This window comes from Colletotrichum aenigma (assembly GCF_013390185.1).
Source record: "Colletotrichum aenigma strain Cg56 chromosome Unknown KSG_Cg56_contig06, whole genome shotgun sequence".
Classification (NCBI taxonomy): Eukaryota; Fungi; Ascomycota; class Sordariomycetes; order Glomerellales; family Glomerellaceae; genus Colletotrichum; species Colletotrichum aenigma.
In genome coordinates, this window is record NW_023500912.1 from 2,978,645 (window position 1) to 2,997,897 (window position 19,253).

General features: G+C 51.4%; 3 protein-coding genes across 3 annotated transcripts; 2 read left to right on the forward strand and 1 right to left on the reverse strand.

The window, feature by feature from the left end:
* Window positions 1–1,325: 1,325 nt before the first annotated feature.
* Window positions 1,326–2,482, forward strand: rutB-2 (Peroxyureidoacrylate/ureidoacrylate amidohydrolase RutB; the record flags this gene model as incomplete). The annotated part of the gene is made up of 3 exons (XM_037325081.1): window positions 1,326–1,622; window positions 1,860–2,327; window positions 2,426–2,482. The coding sequence occupies 3 exons, from the start codon at window positions 1,326–1,328 to the stop codon at window positions 2,480–2,482; spliced, it is 822 nt and encodes a 273-aa protein (XP_037176605.1).
* Window positions 2,483–9,987: 7,505 nt separating this feature from the next.
* fcyB-3 (Purine-cytosine permease fcyB) lies at window positions 9,988–11,658 on the forward strand (the record flags this gene model as incomplete). The annotated part of the gene is made up of 3 exons (XM_037325082.1): window positions 9,988–10,218; window positions 10,288–10,504; window positions 10,562–11,658. 3 exons carry the CDS (start codon window positions 9,988–9,990, stop codon window positions 11,656–11,658), a joined length of 1,545 nt encoding a protein of 514 aa, XP_037176604.1.
* A 1,913-nt stretch (window positions 11,659–13,571) lies between these two features.
* On the reverse strand, window positions 13,572–17,593 carry Ezh1 (Histone-lysine N-methyltransferase EZH1; the record flags this gene model as incomplete). The annotated part of the gene is made up of 2 exons (XM_037325083.1): window positions 13,572–16,640; window positions 16,733–17,593. 2 exons carry the CDS (start codon window positions 17,591–17,593, stop codon window positions 13,572–13,574), a joined length of 3,930 nt encoding a protein of 1,309 aa, XP_037176292.1.
* Window positions 17,594–19,253: the final 1,660 nt, after the last annotated feature.

Here is a 19,253-nt window from a genome sequence, read left to right on the forward strand (position 1 = left end):
GGTCAATCGAGCCGGACGGGGTCTGGTCTACAGTCTCTGGGCTCGGCTGGATATATAACTTGTTGACAAGTGTATGGTCTACTGACGACGAGCTTCTCCCGCGCCCCTCGATGTTTTAACAGCCCCTCCTTTCTCGAGGGGTCGAGGCGAATAGTCAACCCCAGTTCCCCACGTCGCAACGTCACGCAGGGTCGAAGCTTGTTGGCAGGGGGTGGGGCGCCGCCGCTGTGTGGGAATTGTTCGGTCGCTGTAAGACCGATTTTTTCTCTTTGCGACTTCCCGCTCCAATCACGACGCCGATCCTCACCCGACGACGACCATCCCCCCCGCGACACCTTTGACGATAGTCGCCCAGCGTTGCCCAGTCCGATTGTTTCCTTTGGTCTGCCGCAAGTCTCTAGGAGCGCCAACCCTTTCGCCTTGCAGGTCCAGGCGCGCCGGGAGGGGCATTGGCCGCATTGAACTGCTCACTCGTCCCGCGGAGATTTTTCTGAGTGCGTTCACGTGGTGGGAGAGCCGGGGACGTCGTTGGGCCTTCTGCTTTTTCCCCTGCCTTTATCCCGTAACATCGTCGCTTCTTGTTGAGGGAGGGGGAAGCGCATCTCGCTCCACGAATCGCGACGGTGCCCGACGCGAGATCCCTTGGTCTCCCCGACACTTACTGGCCCCTCCTACCACCAGATCCGCCGTGCCTAGTGTGAACCAAACAAACCGAACTCGTGGGCGTTGGCCCTGACTTGTTTTCCGTTCGTCCTCAACACTGGAGTCCGGGTGCATCGAATGCGACAGCGTACCTACCTCGGTCGGTCACCTACCTGTTTGATATCGCTTGCATGGATGCGCCTGTGGTCATCTCAACCGCCAGCACACGCAGCTGGAGTTTAAGTGCTTTGGCTTTTGGTTTGTTGTTTTTTAACCCCCAAATTTTGCTGCAGCATGCGTTCGAATTATGATACCCCGTCTGTTACATTGACACGCCGGGATCGGGCGATAGCCGCTCCGGTCTCTACGGCCTGCCAAATAGGGCGCTCAAAGTCGCTTAGAGAGAAAAGATTGACAGCGGCCTTGACGTTTAGACCTACGCCCGATAACACCGCTGCACGGTTGGTTATCTACCGCGACTCTCAGGCGTCGCATGAATGGTAGTCGTCGTCTTTCTTCCTTCACCTGACGTGAGGCCCACGATTGACCCAACTTCCTCTCACCTTGACCGCATCGTGTTACCCGCAATCGGGGAAAGACCTAGAGTATACCCGCCCGCAGCGCAGCGCATTCGGGACTAGAATATCCGAGGAGAAAACTCGGACCTTTTGTACCCTCTCGCCATGTTCGTCATGCGCCGCCCAGACTTGGTCTTTGGCCCGCCGGGCGACGAATGGCGCTACGAGACATCGTCGCGAACCTATGATCTCACCCGGGGCCGGTCTCCGGCTTGGACGGTCGGCACCTCCCAGGGCCCCACGGAGACCTTCATATCCGTGAACCCCCACAGCACGGCGCTCGTGATTGTCGACATGCAGAATTACTTTCTGCACCCAGACTGTCGCGACCATCCCGCCAGGCTGGCCGCGGTCGATAAGACCGAGAAGGTCATTGAGAAATGCCGCGAATTAGGCGTCCAGGTACGGCGGCCGCGCTTTTTTTGTCTTTTCTCCATTTTCCCCGCCAGTCGGACTCGACGCCGGGGTTTCTCTGTGCCCGGCAGAGAGTGGGAGAGCTGCTGCTGCACCCGCATTGCATCGGAGAGGCAAGGTAGGGTAAGGTAAGCTGGACGGCAGCGGCTTACACAGCAGGGCGTAACGTTGGCTTCGTGTTTTTGTTCTTTGCACGCAAGTCATTCATTGATTTGAATCGGGCAGGTAATCTGGCTGAATTGGGGCTTAACCGACGATGATCTCGCCGTGATGCCTGCCAGCGTCCAGCGGGGCTTCTCCCGCACACTCATCCACGGCGCCTCCGCCGACGACAAGGTCGCACGTCTCGGTCTCGGCGGAGACCTAGGCGACGGCAAGGGGCGGTGTCTCGTCAAGGGCAGCTGGAACGCCGACATCTACGAGCCGCTGAAGCGGTTCGCCCGTCCCGGGGACGTGCACTGCGACAAGAATAGGATGTCCGGCATGTGGAGCCCGGAGCAGCCGCTCCGGAGGTATCTGGACGGCGGCGGGGCCGGGGTGCGGACACTGTTGTTCGCCGGGGTCAATACGGACCAGTGCGTGCTCGGGACCCTCACTGATGCGTATAACGGCGGCTGGGATTGCGTGATGGTCGAGGACTGCTGCGGGACGAAGACGCATGGGGCGCCGGAGGTGTGTCTTTACAACGTCGCTGTAAGTCACCGCTCCCCTCCGTTTGGATTTGAGTCAGTGGTTGCGACTACGAGATGCTCTCATGGGACTATGAGTCGCTTATTAAGACTTTTTGTCAGGGCTCGTATGGGTTTGTTATCAACAGCGATACGTTTCTTGCGGGCACGAGTTCGTGATGAGAGGATTCTGCGAGACGTTATTCACATGATGCGCTGCCAGCCCTCCCTCCCGCCGCCTTGTGATTCTACAACTTTTGCCCGACGGGAATGTGAATTAGCGAGCGAATGAATGAGTAACTGGGTAGATCAGGTCAAGCAGGGAGGAAACATGGGATGGCTTATCTTCTATGAACGGCGGTGCATGGCTGCGGCACGAGATGACGACCAATGGATGACCTGACCACCATATTGATCTTAGCTACACCGATAAATTTAGCCTACAGTAAGTCAGACTAAGAGAAGAATAGTCTTGCTCTTTTCTGATTAAGTTAACTTATATTAACTTTAAAAGAATTTAAAGTATAATAAAAATAAGAGAATAAAGGTGAATATATTTACTATATTAACTATTAAGTAAAAGTAATAAAGCTATAATAATTTAATATAAAAGTTAAGAACTAAATAATATTTATTAAGTAAAATAGTTTAGTATTAAGTTTAAATTTATCAATTTCAATAGAAATATATCTAAAGTTATTAAATATTTATCTGTTTTATTTTACTATATATATTCATAAAATTAATTTCTAATTAATATAATAGTATATATTAATTCTTTAATATTATAAAACCTCTCTATTTTTATCTTTATAACTCCTTATATATAAGCTATTAGTTATTCTTATATATATTTAAAAAAGATTTATTATATAGTTATTTATTTTTATATCTTATATATAATACATATATTAATTTTAACTAACTATAAAACTAGCTTAAATAGTAATTTAACTAATAATAATAACTATAAAAAGCTTCTTAATAAATAGTTTTTTCATATTTTATTAAAAAAAATACTAATTTTTTTATTTATTAGTTAAAAAAGAGGTAAATAATAAGCTATAAATTAAAAGTAATAATAAAGTTAATTAATATATATTATATATTATATTTTCTATACTTTTTAATTAAAGCTATCTTATTTTTATTTTTTATTTTTTTTATATGTAAGCATGTAAGGGGCTGGCCCCTAGGCTTGTTCAACGTAGAGGTGCCGTCGATTGACTATTCTAAGCTGAAGAAGGAAGAAAGGACTTTACAAGAGTAGGCACCTAACAGCGGTGAAGCAGGCCGGGTTAGGCGGCGTACTGCGGCAGAATAGTGGGTCCAACGGAGCCGGATCTCGGTAACTGCTCCGGCGAAGCCGGAGATATCAATCCGGGCTCTAGCCCGTGACAAAGCATAATAATATACTGTTTTAGTTGATTATTATAATTACTATATTTAAAGTTTAATTTATAATTTTAATAATATTATAAATTAAAATATATTTAATAAGATAATATTTTAACTATTTAAAATAATTAGAAGTTTTAAAAGCTATAATTATACTTAGAAAGATTATATAAAGCTTTTTTAATAATAAGTATATATTTAGGGTTAAAACTCTAAAATATAATAAAGAAAAACTTAATAAGAAATATTTAATTACTTTATTATTTAGATATACTAAATATAGAAAAATATATTAAAACTAGAAACTAGTTTAAATTATCTTACTATTTAAAAGGAGTATTTAAAATAGGAACTAAGAAAAATTAAACTAATTTTATATTTTACTAAATAAGAGTATAAATATCTTTCTACATAACTTTCTTATAAGTATTAAACTACTTACTTAGCTATAAGATAGCTTATAGTATTTATTTAAACTTACTACCTCGTAAAAGTGACTTTACTATTACGTCTTATTATCGTGGATAATAGCGCTCATTTTGGTTGTAAACACTCTACTAGGGCAACGGCTTATCTTTTACGAACGGCGGCGCATGGCCGCATGCGGCTGCAATACGAGACGGCGACCAATCGATGACCACGTGGGGTGGATGAATTGTCTCCGCGAGAGAGAGAGAGACAGAGAGAGAAACCGCCCCGTCAGCACCACGAGGGCGTCTTCAGGCGTCGGGTATTGCTCACCTTGTTCCGAGTTCTAGTGTAGTTGTGAGTGCAAAAGGTTTAGGGAAACCTGGAAAGGCAACGGCGTCCTGGTTTTGCGTTGCCTCTCACGATGTTTTTGGGGGTCGACCTGGCTAACAGTTCATTCTCCCAAAGACGCAACTGAGGATGGAATTATGTGTATTCATGAGCTTCAATTCGTCGTCCAGAGCTATCTCACCGTTGGAAACCTCTCATCAGTCATTTCTCCCCCCCTCAGCGGCGCCGCCGTGGCAGCTTATGCACGACAATACACACTTGCCTATGGGGCGGGCGCTGCTGACGATGACAGCAGCGGAACTCCGACCTAGGCATCCTATTCGACCAAGAAACTCCCCATTGAGATCTGGAGATGCCGATTTGTGCATCGGGGCTGACCTCTTTCCCATCCCACCCTGACACACCAAATTCTCACACAAAGCAGGAAAAAAGAGAGAGGTTCTCAAGTTGTGTAACGCCCTGTTGCGCCCCCCAAACACCGTTTGAACATCCGTATCTCCTTATTGATGAACGCCAACGTATGCATTTGTACGCGCGAGTGATTCTTTGATGAATATGTGCTCGCTTGTTTTGGTGTGACCGGACGTCTCCGTCATGACGAGCGCCGGCGAGTGTTCTCGAGTTTGTTTGTTTTCCGCAGGGCAAGACGTCAACTTTTCATCCGCTGATGATGTTGACGTCGCCCTTGCAGATGCCGTATGTGCAGCATATCTCGGGGCTGGCCTGTCCGCTGAGGATGAGGTCACGCTTAAGCTGGTGAACGATGTTAGATATGCATCCGCAGATAATATATGAGTAGTTGGGATACGAACATCTGTGCAAGGCAGAGGTCTGGCTCGGATGACGGCGCCGAGGGAAAAGACGGCAACGGCCGCGGAGACGATGGTGTTGAACTGCATGGTCGCTGATGTTGGGAGAGAGAGAGAGAGTGTGTGTGTGTGTGTGTGCGCGTGTGGCGGACGGCAAGGCAGGTAAAGGAAATGTTTGGCTGATTGGTGATCGAGGACGGCTGCGATAAGCGAAGGAGCTCTCAGAGTTGAAGCAGAGCGAGAGGCGTGCGGAATGTTGGCGTTGAGCGAGAGACAGGATTATTATATGATTAGGCCGAAAGCGAGTGAAAGAGGACGGGACGAAACGGTCTTTTTCTTCCTTTCCTTTCTGCAGTGAAGCCCTCTGGTACGGCCCAGGTCGTTGCTGGAATGTTGCTGATGTCGGATGGGTAGTAACTCGGACGAAGGCCCGGCGGGAAGGGCTGGCCTTTATCAATACGGGGCCAAACAAACAACATGTACATATTTTGCGAGTAAGCACATATTCGTACACACCCACCACGCACACAGGCACACGCACACATGCATACGATACATCCACATGGGGCGAGCAGGCTGTTGAGGAAAGCCCGACGGGAAGCCATGGGTGACGGCGTTAGCCCGCGCCACCTCTCGCAGCTTAATTGCTCCTTGGGTATGGGGCTACGACTTTGGGCCAACGCCCATCTCCCGCTCTGGCAGCGCGATCGATCAGCTTGGGTTTAGACCAACGGAACGTCCAGAGTCGAGGGGTTCCGGAAGGAAACAATAGACTAGAGCAAGGGGTGAGGGGCGTTCTCATCGCGCCATATGCTGCTGGGTACAGTAATGACTGGGGGAGGCTTCCCTCTGGCTCCCCTCGAATCTCAAATCTCGTCAATTCTAACGTGCGTTACTGAGACACCGCAGCGGGGTGGTTGATGTTCCCTGCTGTTGCGGAGTCATCATCAATGACAGCTGCCTCCGACGGGTTCGCACCTGCGGAAGCAGACATGTGCGCCCGTTATACGGGCGCGGGATAGAGAGCTTGTCCGGGGGGTTGTGTGCATGTATGTGATTGTGTTCTTGCCAAGGCGCCGATGATCTGCCATCGAGGGACTATGGGTGCGTAGGGTGAGTACGGAGACGGGTGACGATTCAGTCATATGAAAACATTGATTCGCCCGCACCGAGACCCCGAGAAAAGGGAACCAGACGCTAATGCCAGTCCGTCTTCAACAGGTTCTTGGGAATGGCTAGCAATTCGGCAGGGACCGAGAATGCTGGAGACATATTGGCCTGGTGGTGCCCGCGCCCTGTGTGTGTGTGTGTGTGTGTGTGCTATCAGGTACGAGGAGAGACTAGGGTGGTCTTCGGCTTAGCGCAGATTTGGTGGAGGGAAGCTGAGGCCACGCAAAAACCGTGACGAGGAAATGAGGCGCGGCAGGGCCGACCGAAGCGTTGGAAAAAGTAAAATAAGAATAGAAACTGTGGCTGAAGGTGGGCAAAAGATGATGTACGGCTCAGTCGTGGTGGACGATTGGGTAATAGACTGTGCAGATCGAGAGCCGCGGCCAGGGAGCCCGAATCTCAGCCCTACTGCAGAATGGACAGGTGAAAAGCTTCCAGATAGTGTGCCATTTCTTTCGTTTCTTTTGCATGGATTAAGGTAGTCGCTTCTGCGTGTACTAAACATCAGACGACCGCAAAACGAAACATTAGTTGTGGCTACGCCCGAAGCACGCCTTTTTAAGATTGCGCGCTTTTGGGACATCATGGGCTCGTGGGTTTTGCCTGTCCAGAAACTCAAAAACCTCTCACGTTCGTGATCGTCAAGTGTTATTCTGCGATCATCAAAACAACGTATCCGTACGGCACCACCGCGGAGGAGGTTTGCGCTTCTTCAGCCGTCAGGCGGGGTGCCTTGCTAACATGGTTCGAGTCCATGCATCAGGCCGACCGCAAACGGCGTCGTCCAACGTGTTGGGGGAGAGCACAGCAACGTTGCCCTGAGCGGCCGAGCCAATGGCAGCGACGCCGGTGCAAGGAGAGGTAGTGCGAACTAACATGGGCAGCTCGAGTGGTTGTCTTTCAAATTGCTTTTTGGCTGCCATGAGTTTTTGAAGGGAGCTTTCGTGTTATCAGACGGTAGATTGTGTCCTACTTCCCTGCGTTGACGTAGTTTCAGGATGAAGATGGACCTGTGCAACGACGACTGCACGGAAGGACGGCAGGTCTAGACTGGACTTGGCTTCCGACAGGATCTGTCTGCTCGAGATCTGGCCCGGCTGCTGTCGTGTTGGAGACATGGACGCTGCCGATTTCCCCGCCGTAACATTGCCAACGACCATGCCGTGCACCGTTTGTGCGAGGTACTGTTCGTGCAATTGACTTCGTTGAGCTGTTCCGTGCTTGCGAGACATGGCGCAGAATGCGGTTAGTTTTCAGCTTAGTGCTCGCAACCGGCCTTGGAGTGGGTGTGATTGGGCGTGTAGTCTTGGTTCTTGGAAGCCGGTCCAGTGAGGTCTTTCTTGCCGTCAAGTCTTGGAAGACTGCGTCTGTCGCAACGTCCAGGGAGCGTGGTAAGTAGGGAATAAGAAACAGCAAGACAGAACCAGCAGGTGATTAAGTTGTCGATCACTGCGAGGGTTTATCATCACGCGCCCGCCGGGTTTCTGCCATGTGAGGAGTATTGGAAGACATTGATAGAAAATGGCTGACCCGTTCCCCTCGCTGGCTTCATTTGGGTCTTCATTGCTTGTGGTGGAGGTCCCAAAGCCTCGCGGTTGACGACAATGGCAAACCAGCTTCACCGAGGAATGCCAAGCAATTTCGCGTCCGATGATCGAAGCCAGGCTTGGAACTTTGCGGGGCTATCGAGATTCGCGGCGTCCTCGTATTTGAATGGGAGCAATGGCGGGCTGGAGGAATTCCTCGCGACAGTATGACGTGCGTTTGCGTTTGGCCGCCAAGGCAAGCTGGCATATGATGGTGGTGACCTTCTTTGATGCGAGAGGAAGCAAGATGCGTCTTCTCCAACCTCACATAACACAAGAGGGGAGCCGTGCCTTACATAATACAAGACCGCGGAACGATGTGCGGAAAGAACCGCCGTCTCGCACCGCCACGCCGATACAAGTGTGGCTGCAACTCCCTAGACGAATGGAATATGTTGAAGTAAAAGTTCAAGAGGCCCGTTGCCCAGGAAAGCTAAGCTTTACTACCCGCGGTCGCAAGGTCAGGGTTCGCGCCCATAAAGAGCCTCTCGACACACTCCGAATCTTGCGGCGGCTTCCTATCACCAATAGTTCGTATTGCGCGCTGATTTGAAGTCACGACTAATGGATCAGGACTCCCATTCGCATCTAGCTCCAGAGTTCGGACAATTCGTCTTCTTGGCACCCCAGCCCTTCGTTGATTGCTTCCCGCTGCAGGATTGAAGCAAAATTGCCCCGTCGTCACCAATCTCCTGCTTCCATGCATTCGGCATCGGCATTGCGGCAGCGCCAGCAAGATTTGGTCTCCATTGCGGGAACCCTGACTGCTCGCACGACCAATTGCAACACTCGCAATACCCTATCTAATCGCGACGATCCAACGGGGGGTTCTGAAGCCTGAAGATAAGGAAGTCATTCAGCAGGAAACCCTCGACTCTTTGCCCTTACGTACACTCTCTCTTTCGTCTTTGACAACCTCCCACGTCGTTTGCAGCTTCGCGGACATGGCCGTGGTGCGCTTGAACGATGCGTGGGCAATCCCGCCTTATCTTCTGCATCTGTCTCTTGGCTCCGACGGGGAGAACCTGGGGTAAGGTAGTGTGTGTCTGCGGATGGCAGCGATGCGCGCGAATGCCACACAGCCAGCTCCCTCACCATCGCATCGCCAAGTTTCGAGCCACCTCACCTCGCCTTACTCTCTTTGCCCTGTCTCGTGATGCCACTGTCCAGGCTGCTGCTGCGCATACAGAGTGCAATGTACCGAGTACTTGACAGACGAGACGATCTGCTCAGTTCCGCAACTCTCGCCTGACGACCTCCATTTTCACCGAATTTTTCCTCCTTCGAAATTCGCCATTGGACGAAAGGCAACCCGGGATTCCCGAATTCGCCTCTTTGCGTCTTCTAGCTCTGCCTTCAGACTCCAGCGCAGCCCCCCTTTACCGGACCTATCCCAAACGGCTCCCAGTTGCCGGCTGACTTCCGAGCCACACCAAGTACCCGCTACTCATACTCCAGGGACGCGCTGGTGGGGATATGTCGATTGATTCTTCAATGCCGCGGTTCCTTATCTTTTGCTCCCCCACCAGTTTCGCGTCAGAAAGGCTAGGACGTGGTGTGTGCTCTGCTGCACCTCTGCGCAAAAATGGTCATTGCCGTCTTTCGAGGCCCCGAAATCTGGGTACGAAAGATCCCGTAGAATTCGCGCGCGTCGCCATCGCCCTGATAAGGGCTCCTCCACTTTCCGTCGACGGAATTGGGATATTACTGCCCCCGGGTCCGCCACCATGTTGCTGCTGTTGCTCATCGTCCAATCTTCCGTCGCGGACCTTTCCCTCCCCCTCACTGGTGATCGGTAGCTTCAAAGCGCCTTGAATTGAGTTTGCCCATCGTCGACAAGACACCACCGTCCTCCGTCATCCCGCCTTACTTCGTTGTGCCGAGCCAAGCCAAGCTATGAACTTCCGGTGACCGCTTACACAAACTCCAAAAGAAACCAACGAGAGAGACCGGGATACCGACCATGGCGATATTCGAGACCAAAAGCGACGTCGAGTCGAACGGGGAGAAGAAAGATGTGGCCCGCGGTTTCGTGGGGGCCGACGGCGTCCACCAAGAGGACTTCGAGGCGGGCACCAGCACGTATGCGAAACTTCAAAGGTTGGCGGGCAAGTTTGGCGTGGAACAGAGAGGTATCGAAAGAGTCCCGGAAGATGAGCGTACCGACGACGCCATCATGAACGTTGGAACGATGGTGAGTTTCGCTGGTGAATGTGTGCGCAAAAACCAAGAGATACGGTGGTTCTGACGAAAGTCTTCATAGTGGTGCTCCGCCAACATGGTCGTTTCGTCCTTTGCCATCGGCGTTCTTGCTATTCCGGTTTTCAGTCTCGGCTTCGCTGACACGGCTCTGACCATCGTCTTCATCAACTTCCTCGGTGTCCTTCCCGTGTGCTTCTTCTCTACCTTTGGTCCCAAGTTTGGTCTTCGACAGATGGTTCTGTCCCGGTATTGGTACGGCTACTACGTCGTCAAGCTTGGTATGTCGCACACTACCTCTCTTCTCCAGGGTGGGCGCCACTAACACATGCCCAAAGTTGCCGTCTTCAATATCCTCGCATGCCTGGGCTGGTCCGCCGTCAACTCCATCGTCGGCGCCCAGCTCTTTAACGCCGTGAACCACGACATGCCAGGATGGGCCGGCATCATCATCATTGCGCTGTCGACCCTCGTCATCTGCACGTTCGGCTACCGCATCGTCCACACCTACGAGCGCTTCTCCTGGATCCCCTGCTTCATCATCTTCCTCATCGTCCTCGGCGTCTTCGCCCACTCGGGTAACTTCAACAACATGCTGCCCCTGAACACGGGACCCTCCGAGGCCGGCTCCGTCCTCTCCTTCGCCGCCAGCGTCTTCGGCTTCGCCACCGGCTGGACCTCGTACGCCGCCGACTACACCTGCTACTACCCGCCGTCCACCTCCCGCATGCGCGTCTTCCTCGTCACCTTCTCCGGCCTCTTCCTCACCCTCTGCTTCACCGAGCTCCTCGGCGCCGCCGTCATGACCGCCAGCGTCAACGACCCCACCTTCAGCGCCGCCTACGCCGACTCGGGCATCGGCGGCCTGCTCGCCGCCGTTCTCGTCCCCAAGCTCGGCGGCTTCGGCCAGTTCTGCCTCGTCATCCTCGCCCTCTCCATCATCGCCAACAACTGCCCCAACATCTACTCCGTCTCCCTCTCCCTGCAGGTCCTCTCCCGCCACACCGCCCGCGTGCCCCGCTGGATCTGGGTCTTCGCCGGCACCGGCGTCTACATCGCCATCAGCATCCCCGGCTACGACCGCTTCGAGGCCTGGCTCGAGAACTTCATGCTCATCATCGCCTACTGGCTCGCCATCTACGAGGGCATCAGCATCACCGACCACGTCGTCTTCCGCCGCGGCCTCGGCGGCTACGACATCGAGGACTACGACGACCCCTCGCGCCTGCCGCCCGGTATTGCCGCCTTCGTGGCCTTCCTCATGGGCGTCATGGGCGCCGTGCTCGGCATGTCGCAGACGTGGTTCACCGGCCCGATCGGCAAGCTTGCTGGCGGCGCGTTTGGCGGCGACATTGGTTTCGAGCTTGCCTTCTCTTTTGCGGCGGTTTCATACGCCGGGTTGAGAGTCGTCGAGAAGAAATTCTTCAAGAGGTAGTTGTTGTCATGTCAGGCGGCATGTGTGGGATGATTTGTATGATAAAGATGCGTTGTACACATTAAAGGTCTGTGGCGTCTACGGTGTTGGGCGTCGATACAGGGAAAGAAAGCTCTGGGTCATTTTGGGTTCCGACTTTCAGTACATGAGCTGGGCACGTCGCTCATTATTTGTCTAGCACTTGCATGGCGGACCGAATCTACTTCTGAATAATTTAGCTTAGATAAAAGTATACCAGCGAGCCGATTGAAAATTGCAAAAACCAACGTGGGCTTTGACTCCGATTGCAATGTTCAACCACAACTATTTATGTCTCCCTCCTTGATCGCTTAACGCTATGACCGTAACTCTTATAAGTGTTTAGAGTGTCCCTTTCCAACATTCCGTTACTAATTCAAGTCTGTGTAGTTGTTGACACGCAGCAGCATCGACGCGTTCAGCACCTAAGCCTCGACTACATTTTGCTCGCACCGCGAGGCCCCATATGTGAATGTTAAAATAATCAATCCTCTTGAGATTGAGTCTCTGCTACGTTCCGTACACGTAAGTTGAGTGCCGCTTTCATGTTGCTGGGCGAAGGATATAACAAGCACAACTTGACAAATAACATGTCGTTAGCGCTACATCTCTTCCAAATGAGGTTTTAGCCATTGAAGAAGATAATACTAACGTTATTAAATCATAGTAAATGGTTGAAAGTACTAAACGGTTCTAAATCACATTGTCACATTGGAAAGAAAAACTGCTCTCAAGATACTCATTTCTTCCTATAATGCATAAATATATGCAATGTCGAAGATTGTCATTTTTATCTGCGTCTTCTTGATCTTTACGTGTGGGCTGCTGGACAGATTTTACGCTATTAGTGCGGCAAATCAAGTCGAACAGTTGCCTTATTCACGTTTATTGAATCTATTGTAACTGAGTGAAAGTGGTTCTCAATCTTAGTCTAAGCTAAGATGTTAAATAGTCACCTTAATTTAGTAAAATATGTTGTTAGTATATATTATGATAACATACTGTTTTCCTTTTTATTTCTGCATTTGACGGTTTACTTCTTACTCTATTCTAACCTTTCTTGTATAAGACCTTCTACCTATTGTGATGTTTCTTCTATCTATGTTAAAGAAGTCTACAATTTTAATGTGATAGAAAGAGCTCATAACATTCTGAGCTAACCTCCTGAACGTTTATCATTATACTAAAGATTGTTCAAGATATAACTAAAGCAAGGTCCAGAAGAAGGGGGGAAAAGCACAACATCAATCAAGACTTCATCTAAGCTTCCGTTACTTCAAGATGCGTCAGTGTTTGTTTGGAATAGAGACATTGTTCAAGTAACGGGTAGATTTCGTCTCATCATCCCGAGAGGGTTGGCCCCACCTGTTCAAACTCTCATTGGAACACCAGAGTTTTGCCCATCACAGTATTCGTAATCTTCGACATTGAAAAGATCTGGGAGCTATCCCGCCAAAGCTTGACTGCTACTTAAACTGACCTGTACATATCTCAGCACCAGTCATCGTCTCAGACATTCCCGAAGAACCGAATGCAACTACTTATATTTGGCGACTAATGCAAAGGGCTTTGTGATGCTGCGTCACAGAATCCAGTATCCACGGACTAACTATGTATGCTTTATACTCCCTGGATTTTCCTGAAGCGCCAAGCAGAATGTTCCCCACCAACTAGCTGATTTCACTCAGAACTCCCAGCCCTTTGGGAAGGCTCCGTGAGTTTAACCAGCTGGATGCCAACTTTGATGCAAAAATATGAAAATCGAATTACCCTCCGCCATCCATTGGTGTCGTGAAGTTCTTGCAGCTCCCCAGAAAAGAACTACGCCTCATGTCTCTTGACTCCTATGATGCTTTTCGTAATAGCCGCGGTGAACCGGCCACGTATCCGTCACCTCAAGACTCATCGTCATCCGACACGCGAAAGCGAGCTGGTTTCTTCCTAGCCCTAGCGGCACGCCGCAAAGAGGGATCGACAATGTCATCCTCGTCATCATCGTCCTCCGAGTCGAATTCGACGCCGTTGTTCTGATAACTGGATTCGCTATCGTTCACTTCAAAGAAGGGAGCGAGTCGCCCCTTGCGCTGCGAACCCGGTGCGCGAACCACAACGTCATCATCCGTATCGATCAAAGCTAAGCGAGCTTGCGATGTTGAGGCACGTCTAGACCGCGACGGTCCCCTGGCTGTGATCGTGTTCGCGTCGTTCCGTTTTCGACCCCTTGAGCGAGACGGGGTTGCGATGACATCAAGCTCCTCGTCAATATCCATGTGATGGATCTCAGGGCTGAGGCCGCGCGTGGTAAGCTTACGTCCACGGGCGGATCTCGGAGGGTCAAGGCCGACCGAAATCGAATCACCCTCGACCTCCTGGCTCCTGGAGGACGCAGTGAAACTTGCGTGGATTTCGTTCTTAACGTCACCCATGTAAGCCTCATCGTTCTCGACCGGGCTCGTTGGTCGAGGGTTCTTGGGTGGCCGCCCGCGACGTTTCTTCTGAACGGGCGAGCCCGCCTCTGACTTCCCGGCAGCTGTCTGTGTCTTCGCAACTGATCTGGCCCTACTCGCAGTTCTGGAGGCACCAGGACGTCCGCGTCCTCGTCCAAGTTTGATGCGTGGAGATGCCTGCGTGGAATCATCCGCTTCTGAATCCGTGTGTAGATTCTTGGATTTCATACGACGATGCTTTCGTTGAGCAGGAATGCTGCGCTTGCTAGCGTCTTGCGCATCCTCAGACTCAAGGGACGGGTGGTATTCCTCCTCCTCATCGTCACTCCTGGCAGCCCGTTTTCTTTTCCGCCCTGGGCCCGACACGACTTCAAAATCAGCCAATGCCTCGTAATCGTCGGCTGTCAGCTTGGGCGCCTCTTTGCGGGCTCCAGTGCGAACACCCTTGGCAATTTTGGCTTTGGCAAACTTCTGTGTAGTCTGCTTGACTGCAGCTTTTTCTGTTCGACGTCTCCCGCCCCGGCCTCTTTTGACCGGTGCTGCCTTCTCCTCCCCGCCCACTTCGCCATCTTCGTTGTCTGCCTTCTCCTTAATCATCTTCTTAGTCAGGTTGGGGAAGTTCTCGCCATAATTAAAGAACAGCTCCTCGCCCGCCTTGATACTGCGCGTGGCCGAGAAGCGGATGCGGTATTCTCCGTTGACGTAGAGAATACCAGGCTGGACGTTGGCTGCTTCCACAGCATGATTAATATAGCGGCTGAGGTTGCCATAAATAGCGGCATCGACCCAAATACCCTCATAATCCAAGAGACTGAACACGTAAGAAGTACTCTTCTCAACAGCAAAAGCCTCTCCGCGTCTTGCTTCTCTCCTGACACCCTCGTCCGCAACGATCAGCTCTCCAGTGTACTCGATGACGAACTCGTCTTGAGCAATGTCTTCCGCTGTGAAGAGGCCGTAGCCACAGCCCTCTAATTGACTCTTTCCCAAGACAACAGCCTTGCTGACACCTCGTTGAATGGCAATGTTCTGGCAGCCCGTTTGGAACAGGGCATCATCATGCCGATTTGCAGGGTCAGCGCGTTCCACAGCGCCGCAAGTCCCGCACAGGTCGGGATCACACTCGCGGTTGAGTTGCACGCAGATGCAGGGGCGGCCTTCCTTCTGTTTCTGCAAGCAAGTCTTGCCGCTGGCATGGCAAGCACAGCCGGTGAACTTATACGCGCAGCAGTCCTCGGTACAGCGGCAGAATTTCTCGCAGAGGATGTCGTTCATTATACAGGTGCAATTTTCTGCAGTGCAGGGCCCGTCGTGGTGGCATGGGTCGTTCGAAGGGCGAACCTTGGTGTCGTGGGAATTTGTGTGATCTTGCCAGTCGCCGATGAGCATCTTCTTCTTCCGATCATACCAGGGAAGATTTTTGACCCTTGCCGGTTCAAAGGTCTCCAAGGGGGGAAGAGTAATGCCCAGAGATTGTAAATGGTGGTTGACGTCCCAGCAGGACCTGTTCAGAATCTCAGCAGTCGCGCACTGAGCCTTGACCCTGACCTTGTTGTGATCCAAGATTGTGAACAGGCTTCGCAGCAAGTTCGTCTCGTCTTCCGTCCAAGGCCGCGAAGATGCATCAGGAGTATTGATGTTGATCTGGAAGCATCCCCGCTGACATGGGGGCGGGGGATCCGAATGTTCGGTGTCTTCTTTAGAGGAGATAACGCGGTTCGCCGAGAACATCCGTCCGTACATCCCGATGCAATCCATGGAGAAGTTGCGCTTGTGATTCTCAATGCTGTAGTCTCCATGTTCGCAAGAGTTGCTGTAACAGATGAGACAACCCATGACTGTATGGGTTTCGATCCAGTGCTCAAGAGATGAAGCTTTCTCATTGTCGCCTTTAGCCGCCTTCTTGGACTCGACAATCTCGTCAACAGACTTATCGAGCTTCAGCACGTCGCGCAACAGAACTCCCCGGTCTTTTGGCACCTCTTGATAGAAAACGTAATCGAAAGCCTCAGTGAAAACTCTTGCTGCCTTCAAAGCTCTCGGTGTGGCGGCTAAATTGTCATCGCTGTGCAGATTGACCAGACTCGTTTTTTGTTGCGGCGTGATGGCGTCATCAGACTCTGAACTAGCCATATGACGGATGAGTGTCGTCCGGTTACAATTGTCGATGTTGAGCTTCTTGAGCCAAGAATCCAGGAACAGTGACAGGGTGGCGGTGCGCTCTTTGCGAAAAGTCCTGTTGACTCGGTCTTCGCGATTGCCTAACGTCTTGAACCCGCAGCTTGCATCCATCCTCTCAAGCTCGTTCAGCCATAGAAGGTAGTCTCGCTCCTCTTCCGGTTCCAGATCGCGGATGACAGGGACAAATTTGAGCATGGAGTTGGGAGAAAGGACGTTTTTGACGATTTCCGTGTGATGAAATCGGTACTTAGGCACGGCGTCCTTGGTTGACTTGACGCAAACTGGCAGGTAATGAGCATCTCGGCCCTGATCCGCTTTTCTCCCGCGAAAGTGTTGCTGAGGCGAAGTCAGCATTCATATCCATACTTTGGATGTTGAGATGCGGCAGAATGATGAAGACAGACGTCTCGCCATCGATGTGTACTTACCTTGACCCGAATCTTCATGGTCGTTCCCTTCTCCTCAGTCGTAGGTGAGATGCCGACGTCAGCGAACCAATCGTGACCGGTAGAAACACGTGTTTCCCTGGGCTTGGTAGATTTGAGTGCGTAGAGAACCATTTCTACATGATTTTTGCGGATATCATGAGAGTACTTAGTGAGTGACGAGGTGATGTGATTGAAGTCGGAGATGCCCTTGTTCGGGGTCTGTTTCTTGGAGTTGGAGACATGCTTAGCAACCTTGGGAGACTGGTTGCTCGAAAGGCGGGTAGAAGATGGCGGAGTGACTTGCTGGGCAGTCTCTAGAGGAGCGTCTGGTCGCGCGAGTCGTGGCATCTCGGCATCGTAACTGTCGTCGAGATCGACTGACGTTTGGATTGAGACAGGCGGCGGCGAAGGATCCAAGACCGAGGCTGCATTGCTGGAAACAGCGGTTGAGGCGCCGCTTGGGTCGGAGAGGACACTACTGTTATGGGCAGGACCTAGACCTAGTGGGATACGCGACGCTGAACTGGGGGGTTGGCTGGTCTCAGGCTTGGATTTCCAGCTGGAGGGGGTCGCGCGATCGGCATCAAGATGAGGAAAGTGCTTAGGGCGAGGGGAGATGGGAGGACTGTCGCTGTCGCCTGTCAGGTCGATGAAGTTGTTAGAAGCGTTTCCCGAGCTTTGACGGAGCGGGGGCTTCTGGTAGGCGCGTTGATCGTGTTGAGAATGAGAGTGGTGGTGGTGGTGGTGAGGGTGATGGTTTGAAGGATCGTGTTCTTGGTTCAGGTGGAACTTGGCGCACTCGTCGACGTAGGGACCTCTTTGAGCAGCTGCGTCCCGATCGGACCCAGCAAAGAAGGACATGACGGTAAATGACGAGGCGAAAAGCGACAGGAAGAAGGCGCAAAGGCGGTGGCTTTCTGTCGGGAGCTTGTCTGGCGGCGGTTCTGGCCTCGAGCCTCCTCACTTGCTGCAGGCGCAAACACAGACACGGTCGCTGCTCATGTCCTCTTCCCCGAGATCAGCGTCAGCAAAGCCTGTAAACATTGACTACGGAAGTCTCATGCCAGGCGGCCAGGAAGAAGCGCCCGGTGACGTTGCGCAGTCGAAAAAAAAATGCGACGCAACAGTCGAGATGGCGAATGGGTCACTTTCCCGCTTAAGCACGCTCTCTTGGATGAGGTTGATGATGAGAGAAGAGATGAGATATGTGAGACGCGTTGGTGAATTGCGAGGCTAAGCGCGTTCATGGGCGGAAGGACATCGAGGGAGAGATTGCAATGCGCTAGTCCCAAACGAGACCGGGGGAGCAGGGGCTGCGCTTCAGGAACTGCACTCAGGACTCAGGCAACCAACGCACCTATCCACAATAACCCACCAAGCACCTCACGGCCCAGTGTATCAGTTGCCCGTTGGTTCCGATGCATTTCAGGCAGTCTGGGTAAACACACAAGAGATGCACAAAGACATCATGCCTTCTATGGCTATTTTCTGCAGTACATTTTTTTTGCCCCCCTCTCTCTCTCTCGTTTTAGCGGGTGGTGGTGGCGGGCTTGCAATTGATTCATGTTACACTTTGGGCTTTGTCATGATGGAGCGCACTCTGAGAACAATGTCTTTCTATCCATTCGATTTATTCGGTGCTGTCTCCTTACGGAATACTCTCCCGGCCGGCGTCTCCTTGTTTTATATTCAGGCGTCTTTGAGGATACCACGCTGCCATATGTCTCCCACCACACTTCTTCCCAAGAGAGAATGGCAAACAATAAGCCAGGGCAAGGAAACTCGACATTTGGCTTGCGCTCGGACTTTGTACCCCAAAATGAGGCAAGTCTCGCTTTGGACGCTACAAACGCAATCCAGCGCGCATCACAAATTTTCGCAAGGGACTTTCAGCCAAGGCGGCCATATTCCATTGCCTTGCGTTGAACGTTGCCAGATGTTCGAGTTCCTCGGGGGAAAAAAAAATAGTATAACAGTCATTTAAGCTCAACTCAGCGCAGTAGCGGTCGACGTGACTCGGCCAGGGCCAGGGTTAGGGTTGCATGGCCGTCTGGAGTTGAGCGGCCCAGGTACTAGAGAAAGTCTCTTGATTCAATACGTCCAGCTATGCATCACACCCCGACATTGCCAAAAAAAAAAAAAAATCCTCGTAAGCCTTGAATTAGATGTCTACAGTCGACGTTCTAACGAGAATGTAGCAAGTCAACAGTGGTGTTGCGTCAAGGACATGGCCATAGTCGACATTATATGCAGCAAGTAACATGAGGGAGTGTCTGGAGATGCCCGCAAAGCAACGAGCAGAAAGTCAATTGGCAGAGCCTACCGTGCTTAATCCGACAGCCGGCTGCACCGACACTCTGGCGGCCGCTGTTTGGACTAATCAAGTGTTCCGCCAGGACGCAGGGCACAGATTGCGCTAGTTGGCGAGTTGACAGATAGAGGCAGTCTATGAAATCATCGCTCATCTTCTGGGACTAGTAGACGACCCTTAGCTTCAAAGAATCTGGACATGCCGATATGC